The 14,634-nt window shown below is 46.6% G+C and overlaps 1 protein-coding gene across 19 annotated transcripts in view; it reads right to left on the bottom strand.

Moving 5' to 3' along the window:
• Nucleotides 1-14,634, bottom strand: part of DST (dystonin) — a 310,440-nt gene that overhangs the window by 274,491 nt on the left and 21,315 nt on the right. For 12 of the 19 annotated variants that reach the window (XM_075414626.1, XM_075414627.1, XM_075414628.1 and 9 more), the window contains exon 4: nt 1,872-2,079. In XM_075414626.1, the coding sequence (XP_075270741.1) occupies nt 1,872-2,079 (208 nt within the window). Of the gene's footprint in view, nt 1-723; nt 897-1,871; nt 2,080-14,634 lie in introns of those variants that run through there. The other 7 variants (XM_075414631.1, XM_075414640.1, XM_075414642.1 and 4 more) reach the window with 2 other exon arrangements.

Raw genomic sequence — 14,634 nt, 5'->3', positions numbered from 1 at the left:
GTCTCCAACTACGCCACTCCCATTCCTGTCAGTGGAAACCATTTAACCAAAATCTGCAGAACTGACTGCAAACATACAGCCGAAAAATTTCAGATGTAAAATCTAACCTATCTCTTCCCCAAAACATTACGAAAGGACTCAGCACCGCAAATGTCAGCGCAGGCTGCGACACGCTGTAAGAACTATTTCTGGGATGCAGATTCAACCTGGGCAGTTAACTCTATCCCTTTCTCACTCGAATCGAGATCAGACCCGTGACACTTCCGACAAGCATTTTCAGATTTGGTACCAGCGAACGCACTGAGGAACGGAGTAATGAATCACGCCTCCCAAACCATCTCTCCCATCCCGACTAATTTAAGGAAGCAACGCAATTTACATTTCCAGCTAGATGAATTTAGCCGCATGCACCTTTGTTGTGGATAAACGCCTTTTACTGTATTCCTCTGTACGCGACGAAAAACCGCAGGCGCTACGCGAACCAAGGCCGTGTCTTTGCCCGGCCCCAAAACCGAAATAAAAGAGGTCAACCCGAACTTGGTGCTTTAAGCACCAACGCGCACCGAGCCGCGGGCCGCCGTGCCCGCACCCCTCTCGGCAGCTCGTCTTCCGCACGCCGGGGAGCTGCCCCGCTGCCCAGGGACGCCCGGCCGGACAGACGGACCCTGCCCTGCCCTCCCCTCCCCTCCGCTGACCGCGGCCGCAGGCGGAGGGCTGCCCCACCTTTGTATCTCTCCAAGACGTCCTCGTAGGCTTGCAGGTACTCCTGCTCCTCGGCGTACAAGTAGGCGCCGGGGGACAGGTAGCCGGCCATGGCCGGGGCCGAGCCCTGCGCGGCAGCCGGGAGCCCCGCGGCCGCTACCGGAGAGCAGCGGGCGGCCACCGGCGGCGGGGGAGAGGGCGCTGCCGCCCGGCCGAGGACACGCCCCCGCCGGCCGCTCGCCGCTCGGCAGCCGCCCCTCGCGGCGCGGAGGGGGCGGCCCCAGCGCGGCGGCGGCGCCGCCTCCCCGCGGCTGCAGCCCCATCGCCCCGACACCGCCCGAGGGGCCGGCGAGCGCTGCCCCCGCGGCCGGGCCCTCAGCCGGCCCCCGCGGTTCTGCCCCGGTCCGCACCCCGCGACCTGGGGGGCGGCGGCCGCGGGGCGGTGGCGCTGAGGGGCCGCAGCACGACGGCGCCGCCGGGGGTCGGGGCCAGGGACCCGGCGGCGGGGGGCGGCGGGGCGGGGCAGCCCCGGCCCCACTGCAGGTGGCCCCGCCGCGCCTGCCTCCCGGCCCTCAGCCCCAGCCCCGCGGATGGCCGGGCCGGCTCCGAACCACCCCACTCCCCCCGCGGCTGCGGTCAGCGGGTGGCGAGAGCCCGGCCCCGCAGAGGATGCGTGACCCGGGGAAATGGTGTCCCGGGAGGGGGCCCGCGGAGTCGCGCACAAAGGGGGGGAGCACCGGTGACCGCGCATCTTCCTGCGGCTCGCTTACCGGCGGTCGCCAGGCAGCGGCAGACCTCCGCCCTGTTTTCGACACCGCGGACCAGCGCCCGCCCGCGCCTCCGGCACGCCGTGCGGCCCCGGCCCGGCTCCGGTCCCCGCCCCGGTGCCCCCCGAGCACAGCCCCGGCCCCGCGCGGACAAAGGCCGGCGCCGGGCCCCGCCGAGCAGCACCGGCCGGCTCCGCCGCGGGCGGCCCAGCGCCGTTCCACCCGGGGAGGCGGGGGGCCCCGCACCCCCAGCGCGTCCCCGCGGGAAAGTTTAAGGCGCGCACCTGCGCGCCTTTGGGCCCGCGGCCCGCTCTCCCCCACGCACCCACCCACCCCGAAAAGGCGGCCACGGAGCTGAGTCACCCCCCGGGGAGGGGACGGGGTCCCCGGGCCGCGCCTTACCGGCGATGCGCAGCACGGCCCGCTCGGCCGGGTCCAGCACGGAGCCGCCCTGGATCTTCCGCTTGGACCGCTGGTGCTTGGGCAGGTTCCAGGGCAGCGTGTCCCCCGGCGCCGGCGACACCGCCCCCGACCGCTGGCTGAAGTCCTCCTCGTCGGAGAGATCGGCGGAGGACGACATGGGGCCTCGGTAGGACGCGCTGCCGGAGCTCTGTGGGGGAGAAGATGGGGGGGGGGGGGTGGGGAGCGGCTCGGGGGCACCGGCCGGCGGCCGCCCCGCGCGGCGTGGGGGGCGTCCCGGGGGGAGGGGGGGGGGGCACAGCGCTCACCATTGCCGTGGGTTTGGGGGGGGGGGGTGTGCGTGTGCCGGCGCTTGGCGGCAGCGCGCGGGGAGGGCTGCAGCCCGCTCCCCACCAGCCTCCCGCCGCCCCACCGCCAGCCCGCCGGCAGCAGCGACAGCCGCCGGCGGCGGGGGGGGGGGGGTGGAAAGAAAAAACAACAACAACAAAAAACCTTCCGGGCTGAGAATCGGCAGCGTCTGGCTCCCCCGGCAGGGCGAGGGGGGATTTGCCGTCGCCCGGCTGCTGGCGGAATGACGGCCCGCGTCGGCGCGGCTGCGGGGCACACCCGGGTCCTCGGGCAGGCTCTGCCCAGGCGGCTCCGGCGGCCGAAGGGTTGGTCTCGGCTGGCCGACCGCGGGCACCCTCAGACCCCCCCCCGCACCCCCGAAAACGAGCCGTGAGCAGGTGCGGGGCGGGGAGGGAGGGAGGGAGGGGGCTGGAGCCGCCCTGCCGAGGGGGACGCGGGGTGTCGGGACGACAGAATTCCAGATGCCGGGGTGTCCCGGCACGACGCGGGCAGGGAGCCGTTTCTGTTCCGCGGCGTTTTGCGGCGGGAGGGGGTTGCCTGAGCAGAAGGGGATGGGCTTGGTCTGCGACTTCGGGTGGGAGCTGCCGGTGTTCGTTTCCAGGTGCCTGCTGCTCTCGGCTCGGGAGGCGCAGCGTGCTGTGTTACCCGGAGACAGCCCTCATTCAGCCCATCCAGATGCCGGATTTTTTGATACTAAACCAGCTGTTGTTTTAGGCTTGTATAGTAGCTCTTTTTTTTTTTTTTTTTTCTGAAGGGCTTAAAATGTACCTTCGCTTACAGAAGGAATTTGTACTGTGACTGAGATCTGATAAAATTTATGGTTGCTGTCTGAACGTTTTTACTGTCAGTTCTCCTGGGGTGGAGAAGTGAATCGTTATTATTACATTGGGGGGTATTTTACCCATTTTAAAACTCCAACCCTGCATAATCCAGAGTAACAACGTGATGCACTCTTTGCTATGCATAAAACTGCCAATAGCATACGGTTAAATAATCCGCCAAATAAGAGGGGATCTCTTCTTAGCGGTTGCTCCTCCTGACCTCCTTCACTTCTGTCCCAATCCTCTTTTCTCCTTCAACATTACTTCATGGGTGAAGTGCAGAAGGGGAGAGAGGGAGGGAATGAATACATAAAACCAATTAACTGAGTTCTTGTTCGCTGTATTGTGATGTGGAGAGAGCAAGAAGCAAGTGCGGAAGAACAGAAGCATGAGATGTCTGATCCCAGCTCCGATTGCCTTTGTAATTAGTTCTCATGCCAGGAATATTTTGCTGCCGGTTTCCGTAAGAAGCTAAAACTCCCTGTAGAATCTCAGAAAGCAGGATGGTCACAGACAGGCGCCCTCCTGTCCCCCTTGCAGCAGGGCAGGGAGGGCATTTGGCTGTACCAGCTGGGGCTAACAGGGCCCCTGATGTGTTTAGTCGGGGATTGGGTTTCTTGCGGCCTGTCCTTAGCTCCCGACTTTGCAGTGAAAGTGTTCCTTTAAATCCCAGCGCTGAACATCCTGCTTCGGGCCTGGGTCTGTTGCCTGCTCAGCAACCCTCAGTACCTTTGGATCACACAGAGCCATGGAGACAGCTTGTGCCTTTCAATTTCCTCGCCTGCTTCATTCCTAGTTTAAAATGTGAAAATCAGAAGGAGCCCAGAGACGGTGTTGTCAGGGTGCTGTAGCGATATTTTGTTAGTATTTATGTAGCAGTTCGGAATATGCAAGGACAAAGTACAAGAGTTGGTACTGAAGCTTTGAAGAAAAGATCTCTCAACTGTCAGATTTATCTTTGAAAGTATGCTATAATTTTTATCCAGTAGGATTTCCTTTTCTCAAAAGAGGCGTTAATAGCCATTCTTATTTTCTATAACAACAACTCCTTCTGTAGTTCCTCCTACCCTCAGAAACCAAAAGCACTGCTGAGTGATCACTCCATATAGACCACTGAACATATTCCCCATACTCTCTACGGAGATGTCAGTTTTAGGAAAAAGGAGACTGTCCTGGTCAGCTGTGCTACGATACTGGAAGACAGGCTATGTGAGAAGACCCCAGTCCCATGTTTTTGAGAAATGACACTGAACAGGCAATGGTAGAGCAATCTTTAGCCTCTGTGTGTATTACAACTAGCTATCGTCTTTGAAGTTGTCCTTCTACCTTAGTTAATGCATGCGTTGACAGAACGAATGAACAAAACCCACTTCAGCTTACTAACTCTTCAGGAATCATGTTATCTCATTTTCAGAACTCGGAAAGGAATTTTTCATAATAGCAAAATCTTACAAACTCGCATCTAAGAAATGCCAATTTCTAACTTAATTATAGTCTACTTTTTTTATTCAGCGTGGAGATACTTCTAAGTAACGTGTACACAGAGCTACTAAGCACGTAAGTATTTTTAACAATCTCAACTTTGCTATTCCAAAGATGCTTATAATGGGACTTAAGAACTGCCTTGCTTTGCTTGAGTAAATTAATAGCTTTGATAAGAAGCCTGTAATTGTTCTCTTTTTGTGCAGCCACTGTTCACAACGTGCTTACCACTCGTCCCACTGGATTGTTTGTTCCTAGCAAACACTTTTTCCATGCCATAGCTGTAAGTCCCAAATCAACATTCCATTATTACAGCAACATATTAACCAGTTTAAAAATACAAAATAATGCAGAACATCTGTACTATCCTGAAAAGGGTTTCTGGCCAATTAGGACAGCATGTGAAAAAAAATTGGTTATATTCTGTTAAAATCAAGACATGTAAGGCACTTCTGTTATTTTTCTATAAAGCATATTATTGTATGCAAGTGAAAAATGTAACTGTTAATAATAAACAACACTTTTTTGGGTTACGAGAGTGAGGTGTCTTTTATATCCACTAAAATAGTGATCAGACACATCCTTACTTAGCCTGGTCTGGGGCTTAGCGAGGGTCAGGGCTTGACCTGTCTTAGCTTGAAGGCCCATAAGGTCACAGCCCAAATGCTGTAGCTGCTTATTCTGTGCCTCCGATGATGCATTCCTCCTGCTCATCAGCCTAAGGACTGATCAGTAGCCTCTGCTGTTGATCAGCGGGAACTGCTGAATTTGCATAGCAGCTATGCGTGTAACAGCTTGGGCACTGAAGCCTGTTGGTCACACATAAGCACATCCAAGCAGAGTTTTGCCTGCATTCGAAGTACAGGATTAAGCTTCGTGCATCGTTTCACCGTCAGTACCACAGGAGGGTGCAAACTGCACGCAGAGCCCTCAGCGCCGTGTCTCAGGAGGCCAAGTGCTGCGACCAGCATTTGGGAGAGCAAAACTCCTTTCTGCCAGCGTCTATGGTTTTCTCTGTAATCAGGTGATCTGCAGCAGCCGCCTGAGAATCAGGCTTGCTATTGTGCTATAAAAGTGAACTGGTTTCCAGTAATGGGGATGATTTCAAAGAAGTATTCAGTATGCTTCTTGTAAGAGGGATTTGGCGAAGTACCAAGGCATGATTTCCTCTGAGGAGGGAAAGGAGGACTGTTTGTCATTGGTGAGGCACTGCAGAAGATCAGGTGAAAACTAGGTGGAAGACAATGTGGCAGGCAAATGGTATAAGGTAAAGCAGAACACCGTCTATTAGATAAGCCACCCCTAAATAGGATCTGATACCACCAGGAACACCAGTGGGTTTTGCACTGTCATTCCTCGAGGAGGAAGCATTAGCAGAGGTCAGGTTTTAAACTCGGTCAAGCAATCCAGCTGGCAAAAGCTGCCAAGATGTTGATACTGAATTATCATCATACTGCAAAAATTCCCCAACTTTATGACACATCGGAGATTGTGCTGGCCAGCTGAATTCTAATAAAATATTTTGTACATTCACATCTTATCTTTGAGAAGACTTTCCACTGCAGTGAGTCCTTTCACACTAGTTTTCGGAAGCTGTTGGGAAGTACAGGTCAACGCTGACTGAAACCTCATTTTCAGTTTAGTTATGAGTTACTTATATTTCACTGATACTAAGCTATCTCAGAATTCCTGGACTATATTTTCTCTTCTGTCATTGTGGGCAATGGATAAATATGAGCAGAACTGAAGTGTTTGAGTCATGGTTTTACTGAGTGTGTTTCAACAAAATTCCTCCTAATTTAGAATCATTTAGAATATCAGTTGAATGTAACAGGCTATTTTTGTCCTTTAACATCCCAGATTGAATTATATTAAAGTGGATCAACTTTTAAAGTAAAATAATAAATTTAAGCAAAATCTAGGGCAACTGAATGTGCCCATTAGTAAATCTTTACTACGTTAACCTAATTAGATGATAATGCAATGCAGAATACAAAACATCCAATGTATGTAATGAGGCTATGCAAGTCCCTTGGGACTGCATGTTGTCAGAAATTATCAAAATTCAAAACAGACACACAAATGAAAGTACAAACAAGGGCAATGTAAAACCAACTATGCTAAGCTTAAAAAAAAGAAATATCCACCAGTGGAGATGCAGCCATATTAAATGAGCATTTTTCTCTGGTTCTGTGCCAGTCATTTAAGAAGACGCCCATACCTGAAAGTGCCTACATTACCAGGATACACAAGCATAACTACAGAGCTTCTGGGTTTGTATTTAACATTATAAAGCAATGAGCAGAAAGCTGGAAGGCACATACACTAAATCCGAAACTCCTGAGCATCAAAGGTCTGGCTCTATGTTAAATTACCTTTGTGAACAGTTAGGTTTTTCAAACATCAAGACAAATGATTGCTTCACAGAGAGAATTTACATTCTTTCTAAAGTTAGGAGAAGATGGAAATAAGCATTCAGTGTGTATTCTATCAATGAATCACATGCGTTTTGAGCCTGTGATTGTATTTATACAAGGAAATTCTGATGCTTTCATAGGCTTTTGGAAGGAGGTGGGGTCTTTTCTGGATACTAGCAGGTCAATCTCTACCATTCCCCCACTTTTTGAAAATAACCTTACAGAGGCAGCTTTCATGAAAGAAATAGGTTATCTGAGGACATGAAATTCAAAATGGATAAAGGGCTAGATCCACATATGTACTTGGACATTGCAATACAGTTTTGTAACATCAAACTATGTTTACTGGATAACCGTCTACTTGATAGTAGGAACTAAGTAGTCGAAAAACCTTGGTCACCCAAGATCTTATTCTTCAGGGACACAAGACACCCCCAAATCTTCTCCTGAAATTGGTCCTCAGTTATCCTTTCATAACAGCAGAAAGCACTGGTTCCTTTTGAACAACAAAAGAAGTAAAGCAGCTGTTTGCCTTTTCCTTACTGTCTTAAGAAGCTTGAAACCTAGGCTCAAACCCTCATCTCCCAGCAGCCAGCCTGGAGACTACTCTGCAACAACCTCCTGGTTGTGGAAGTCGGGGGGGCGGGGAGAGTTCAAGATTTCTTGGTGTGGAATGAGAAAGAAGAAGAGGGAGCATAGCGCTGTGTGACGGAGCACACAAGGCTTTCTCTGGGCAGAAGGAAGTGCTGGGTTCCAGTCCCTGCTCCAATGACTGCTTATACATTCTGCTTTAAGTAGTAATTGGGTAAAATATTGAAGCAGTCCCTGGATGAGACATGTGCAATGGAGCCAACAGAAACCACAATGCACCTCATGTACCAATTCTGCAGAGATACACCAGATTTAAAGTACTTACTGGTCTGAAGTGATACCATCTTCTAGTAGCTAAAAAAAGAAATTTGTGAATATTGTGCTACAACAAGCAGAGTTTCTGTTTGCTTCACTTCAAGTATCGGTGATCTCTCTCAGAAGCAGCAAGTTGAGATGCTCCACATTTGTAACTCGCTGTTAACTGTGAGATGAGCTGAGGGATCAGATACTGTCAAGATAATCTCCAGAGATCTCAGCGACTTCCACTGAGGAAGATACCCATCACAAGAGAAAAATAAGGAAAATCTGCTTGATTTTTCTTTTTCAAATGAATACATTGAAAAGCAAGGCATACTTCATTCAGTGTAACCACGACCTGCATATAAATGGGGCCGAATAACATTCAGCTTAAACTGGCCATGTTGTGCTATAGCCACAAGTTCTCTTGAAAAGCTGCTTAGTAAAACTACGCTAACAAAAATGTGGATTCTTTTTGCATGTCACCTGAAAATTAATATCATCAACATGACAGCCCTGACATATAACATATTTAATTCCTTTCTTGATTCCTCACCTATTTCCTCTATTTAGTTTTTCAATATGAATTGCAGGATTTAATCCTGAAATAGCTTACCTACATCACAGAAGCTGACAGAAAGGTACTGAAGGTTTTGCAGATGGGAAGATAATATTTTGAGCTCTGAATTTCTGGGAAGCTACAGCATGTGGAATAGGTATTTTAGCTGAGTTTTATCCTAAAACCATCAGCAAGATAAAAGTGCTACTTCCATTATAATTATCTTGTTTCAAAACTAATGCTTCACAGATATTGATACCTAAAATGTCAGGATTTTATGGCCTCAAAATCATGAATTATTTCTGTAAAAGAAATGCATATACCTTAGATGAGTGCTGTATATAGCTGTTGCAAAAAAACTTCCCACTATCTAAAAATAAATTTTGTATTAGTTTTTAATTGCAGCTATCTTGCATCTGTTCAGATCTGCCTAGTCTGCCAGACACAGAAGCGAGTAAAATGATAGAACAACTGAGCTTTGAGGAAGGCACACAGAGTTTTACCTGCTTACTACGCCTACAAGGCCAAGCACGTAACAGAGGAAGAGTCTGGAATAAGAAATCATCCAGCTTCAAATACTTTCCTCAGCCTTCTAAACTTCTCATTGTAGACTGCATTATATTATATCTATATGTTTCAATAGCAAATCAAATTACTCCTGCCATACAGGGTGTATCAGAGTATGAAAACACTCTGGACAGCTAAGAGCAAATTAAAGTTTTAAGTCACTTTTTAATCTCTGATGGGCACAGATTGTTTTCAAGAAAAAAATAAAAGGAGGACTTAGAAGAACTTTTTTAAATGACATAATGAAAATCTAAAACACTGGTATTGATATTCTGCTTTCAGTAACAACTGAACATCCCTGACTGGTAAGTTTCCCTCCTTACAGAATTAAATATTCACTCGTCCTTTTCAAACTGTTTCAATCCCATGTTTTAAAACAAAGTTTCAAGACTTGATCCAGCAATGAGTCAACATTTAACTATCTGAAAATACATGTTCTTCTAATTACACAACACTAGTAATACTGTTAATTATTAAGTTACCAGATTTTTTCCTCTTATAAAATCCATTTTACGTTGCCTTATGTTTGGTTGAAAATATTCCCCACCGAAGGTTGAATTTACTTGAAAATTTTTAGTCAAAGGCTGACTGAGAAGCCTAAGAGCAAGACGATGAACATATCCAGTAGTTATTTGTCAACACTGAAAATAAATATCCCAGTGATCTTTTTTGAGAAGACTCTAAGCTTTGGGACGGCTACTTCAAATATGAATATCCTTTAAGCTAGACATAGGCCATTTGCCATCTTTGTTAAAAATCTGTCTACATTTGTCAGTGATAAGTCTTGGAGATACAGTATCATCTGTTATCCCTGGCATCAGAGAGTATAAAGTAAAGCTTTTGAAGTTTGGGTTTGATCTCACTGCTGTGATGAGAAAGCTGCTCCAGAACCTACTGCTTTCTTGATTACAAGTAATCTTCCTCTAGTTGCCACCTGAAACTTATTCCTGGTCTTTTGTTTTTTGCAACAACAGTGCTCATTTCCTTAAATACCTTTTTGCTTCCCTGCTGCGTTCGTAGCCTGCACTGTACCTCCTCTCAGCCTTTTTTGGTTTTGCTGAGCGAGTCGACTTCTTTTAATCTCTCCTCATCTGCTAGTAGTCCTTTGCAAAGTTAAATAGTTTGCTTTAACTATTCCTAGGGCCCAGGTGACTACCAATGTGATTTTACCAGATTTTTTTCTTTTTTAACAAGGCCATGTTTGAATTTATCAACTAAAATGTCTTCAATATATCAACTAACACCTCTTCAGATTGGTGCCTACTAAACAAAGCCTCTCAAGACTCTCACGGTCTTGACAGCTGCCGGACGAATACCCCACCACCACAGACTAAGCGAGCAAATTCCACCCTCGCAGCTCTTACCTCCGCTCTCAGGACACCTACTGTCCTCGCTGGGGAGTTGAGCAGGATCCTTCCAGCTCGGAGATACGGAGGCAAAACTAATCTTTCCATCTAATGGTTACCTGCTGTGGTTGCGGACTGGTGGCAGTGCGGGCAGGAGGCATGGAGAGCAGGGGAGGGCAGGCACCAGACCTGAGATGCAGGAGACAGTTTCTTTTATGCTCTCTGTGACTTGCTCAGCCGTGCTTAGCCAGCAAGAGGAGGAAGCCGTACAGTCTGAATGTAGAGAGGACAAACACCGGAACCGGTGCACTGGAGGAAAGGGCTGGAGAAATATGCTGGGACTGACATCCTGAGGGACAGACACAGAGACCGACAGGCTCTGGGAGCTGCAGCTGAAAGGTGTTCAAGGGAGCAGCAGACTCCATGGATAAAGACCGGAGGAGAAATGGACCTGCAGGGTAACCGCTGGGACTAGTAACCATCAATGCTGGAGAGAGCGGATCAGGGAGAGCTAAGGATCTGACGTGCTGGCACTGCCTCAGCAAAAGGCTTTGAACAAGGTACTCTGAACAAGGAGGGTAGGAGCTGTGTGTGAGGAGGTCTCCGAGAAGAGAGACAAGAGCCAAAGAAGATACGCATGGTGTATGCAACCAGAGGCCACAGGGAGACACAGAAATCAGAGGCTGGTTGAACAAATGCCTCAGAGCAACAAGATGGCTGACCAGGTGAGCCTGGGAAGGGCAGTGCAAGGGGGTGACGTGGAGGAGTGATGCAAGGACTGACAAAGCGAGAGGAGAAGGGCAGTCAGCAGAGGAGTGAGGACTGAGCAACGAGGAAGGACCCAGTGGTGGGGCAGAGGCAGGTCAGGAGCAGGCTGGAGGAGACAGGGCAGAAAGAGCCACGCTTGGGAAGAATGAGCGCAAGAAAGCACAGTGCCCGACAAAGCCTGGCAGGAAACAGAAATTTCACCCCAGCTCTGGCCATTAGCAGATATCTGAGAGTTTCTCTAGAAAAAAGTACCTCCTCCCCTATGTTGCTGATTCATATGGAGGAATACAAATATCATCAGTCTCTCCCTGAAATCCAATAGCAGAATTTTCTGTGTAGTAGTTCAAGTGTCAAAACCTACTGATGAGCCACACAACGGAACTTTGTTTTTAAGTTTACTTTTTTAACAACAGTAGGAAATTAAACACAAAGTTCTTGTTAAAATACTTAAGGTTGCAAAGTCAAGCATTAAAATGTTACCAAATCCCAGATTCAAGGTTCACCACGCAACCTTAGTTCAGCCTGTTTATTTGTACATCAAGATGCAGTCATAATGATGTGATCGTATGCTATTCCATCTCCACTGTCTTGCTCTTATTTAGTGCAAATGATGGGCAATACTCATTCCATGAACAGTTGGTCAATATTGTGTTTTGTCATCCTCTGTTCAATGGGCAGCCCCAGAATTTAACTTGTTTCATGCTGTTTGAATGGTGGTGTGAAGAAGAAATTATTATCTCATAGACTGTTTTGTGGCTCTGTAATATCTGACTGCTTCATGAATACTAATGATCTTTCCCATTACACAGGATGCAAACTGAAACCAGGAGGTCAGTTTTGATGCGTAGGTCAAATTGAGATGCCAAGGATCTGATTTTTAAGAGTTATTGGAATTACGTATCAGTAATACTCAGCACACGGCACACAGGGAGTTCAGTGGTGAATGGCAGCCTGAGAACGTCTATAAACCCAACTACATGCTTTGAGTCAGGCACTTCAAAAATGGAAGATAAAAAATGTTTTAAGCCAGTTGTTTGGCACGTTCACAGTGACCTTGTGCCCACTCTTTAATCTCCAAGGCAGCACTCACTGCTTTTTAGAGAAATGAGAGATCCTCTCTCCTCCTGAAATCTCCTGTTTTATTCATTTACACACTTTACAATTTCTGCAGGAGAACTCCTACACATAAGAGTCACCCTAAGAGCACTTCCATCCTACGATGAATACAGAGTACATCCTGTGAAAAAACAGTACGCCGTCATACAGTTAAAGTCTGTATGACAATGCAGATGCGTAATCGACTGAATTAAAGTTGCACGTGTAATCTTAATTCCAGCACTTCCTAACATTTGAATACTTGCCTTTGCCAAACTATTATTTTGAGATAACACCCATGTGCAATGTTACATGTAAATATGAATGGATAAGGGAGTCCCTTGCTATATAAAGATACGCTGTTTATGTGCCACAGTAGGATGTTACACAATACAACTCTGCAGGCTGACTCCTGTGGCAGTGAAGGAAAAGGAAACATCTGCATTTAGACTCTATAATTACTACACATCTATGAGACAATTACTGGTCATTTTTAAGTTGTGGAAACAACACCATCATAACAAAATCAGAGCTGATTAGTATTTTTTTTTAGCCTGCCTTCAGCTACTGCACAGAATTTACTATTTATGATTACTTACATGCAACATTTTTTCATACAATTAAAACCGCCAGCACCTTTTAGCAGCTTGGGTTTACATTACTACCTCTCACAGACGGACACTGGGATTTTAAAAATGGAAAATTTTGAACAGTTAAAAATTTAATTTCTCAGTGAGGCTGCGCTGCATACATGTAGTATAATTTTATCAATGAACACAAAATCCCAGTTGATACAAATCATGGCAAAATGACAGTGCCAAAAAAAAAAAAAGTATTATACATTCTTCAAGCCAGAGTTTTACAGTGCTATTTCTTTGATACAACAGTCGAATAATATTTTATCTCATTCACTTCTAATTTAGTAGCAAGTTAGCTTCAGCTCCAAGGACTAATATGATGCAAAGTCAGGTTTATCATGAAGCTACTGCAGTCTGAACAAAAATGTAATCCACAGTTCAGAAACGTCAAACCATCATATTGGCAAAGGTGTTTATTTGATAGTAAGCACTATTTTTACATCAAAAAGAGTGTAATTGGATATGCTGCTTGCTTCTCCCCCCCCCAAGACGAGCTACACCGCTTTCTTTTTTCTGAGCTTGTAAAAGAGAATAGAAGTCAAAGTCACATCCTACAACAAAGATCGCTGTATTAGCTTCATGCTGATGGTGCACTTTGACCCTCTTTCAACACTTTAGATCAAACAGAGCCAGGCTAGTTTAAGCTCTCATCCCCTTTTCAGTAAATAAGCATTTGCCTGGGGAATGAAAATTGATACAGACAAAATAAAAATTGTATGGAATCAGCTTAGCTATCAAGACTAAACTTCTTATATTAGAGGGCTTTGCCCACAGGTGTAGGATGATTTGAAACTGTGTATAGAAAAATAACATATATTTGATGATATTTGCAACAACCCAAGCGTAAATCTAAGTAAATACACTCAAGCATGATCATGCCACAGGGACAATTAATTCAAATTACCTTAACTCTCCAAATAAGAGCTAGCAGTGAAAAGTCAGTTAAAGTGCTCTAAATGTGGATTTGTACTGTTACTGCTATGCTTATTTCTATGTATTTTTAGGTATATGTGTCATTAATCATTATTAGCACTATTGCAATTAACTGTTTCTTCTGCACTATGCCTAATAGTGGTAATAATTCATCCACAGAAAAAAAAAATCACTAGAAAGGCAACTCAACAATAATTTTAAATCTCAGATCTAACTCTTCAGTGTTACCACCATGTTTTAACAAAACGTAGTTGTAAAGACATCACCTCCCTAGCCTAGTGAAACTCATGGCAATAAACCTTTAAGAAATCCCTTCAAAAATCTAAACGACCTGGGAGCTGGGCAAAAGGACTGGAAGAAACAGGCAATTGCTACAATGCACTAGATGAGCTGCAGGGTGGAGAGGGAAAAGCAGCCAAGAGGAAATCGGGAGCAGGCAGCAAGGGAGGAGGTCACAGAAGCTAGCAGAACAGCAGGAAAATGAAGTCTTTGTGCAAAACTGTTTGTGAAGAATTTATCAGTGAGGAGTGATTTGCTATAAGAAACACAATAAAACACAACAGTCAAGAAACAGATGTAACCAGTCTCTTGGTAAGCGTGTGTATGTTTGGAAAGAGAAGAGGTACCTCTGAAGTCAACCCAATGGCTACTGATGGCTTTCTCTTTATTTCAAAGATGACTGGATTTAGCGTGAATAGTTACATTTGCAAAGATCCTACACACCTAAAATAGGTTCCTAGAGGTATTTTAAAAAATGTTTAAGATGGCTAGATGCTTAAATTTTCTAAGAACTTTACGAATCAATCACCTAATAAACTCTCAGGTGCTTCTCAAAATCCCCATCAATATCCTTTAGGTCTTAGAGCAAAAAATGCAGTCCTTG

Source organism: Opisthocomus hoazin, chromosome 2, assembly GCF_030867145.1.
Source record: "Opisthocomus hoazin isolate bOpiHoa1 chromosome 2, bOpiHoa1.hap1, whole genome shotgun sequence".
NCBI lineage: Eukaryota > Metazoa > Chordata > Aves > Opisthocomiformes > Opisthocomidae > Opisthocomus > Opisthocomus hoazin.
The sequence above is the reverse complement of the archived record's forward strand: the minus strand, read 5'-3'. Positions and strand labels throughout refer to the sequence as shown.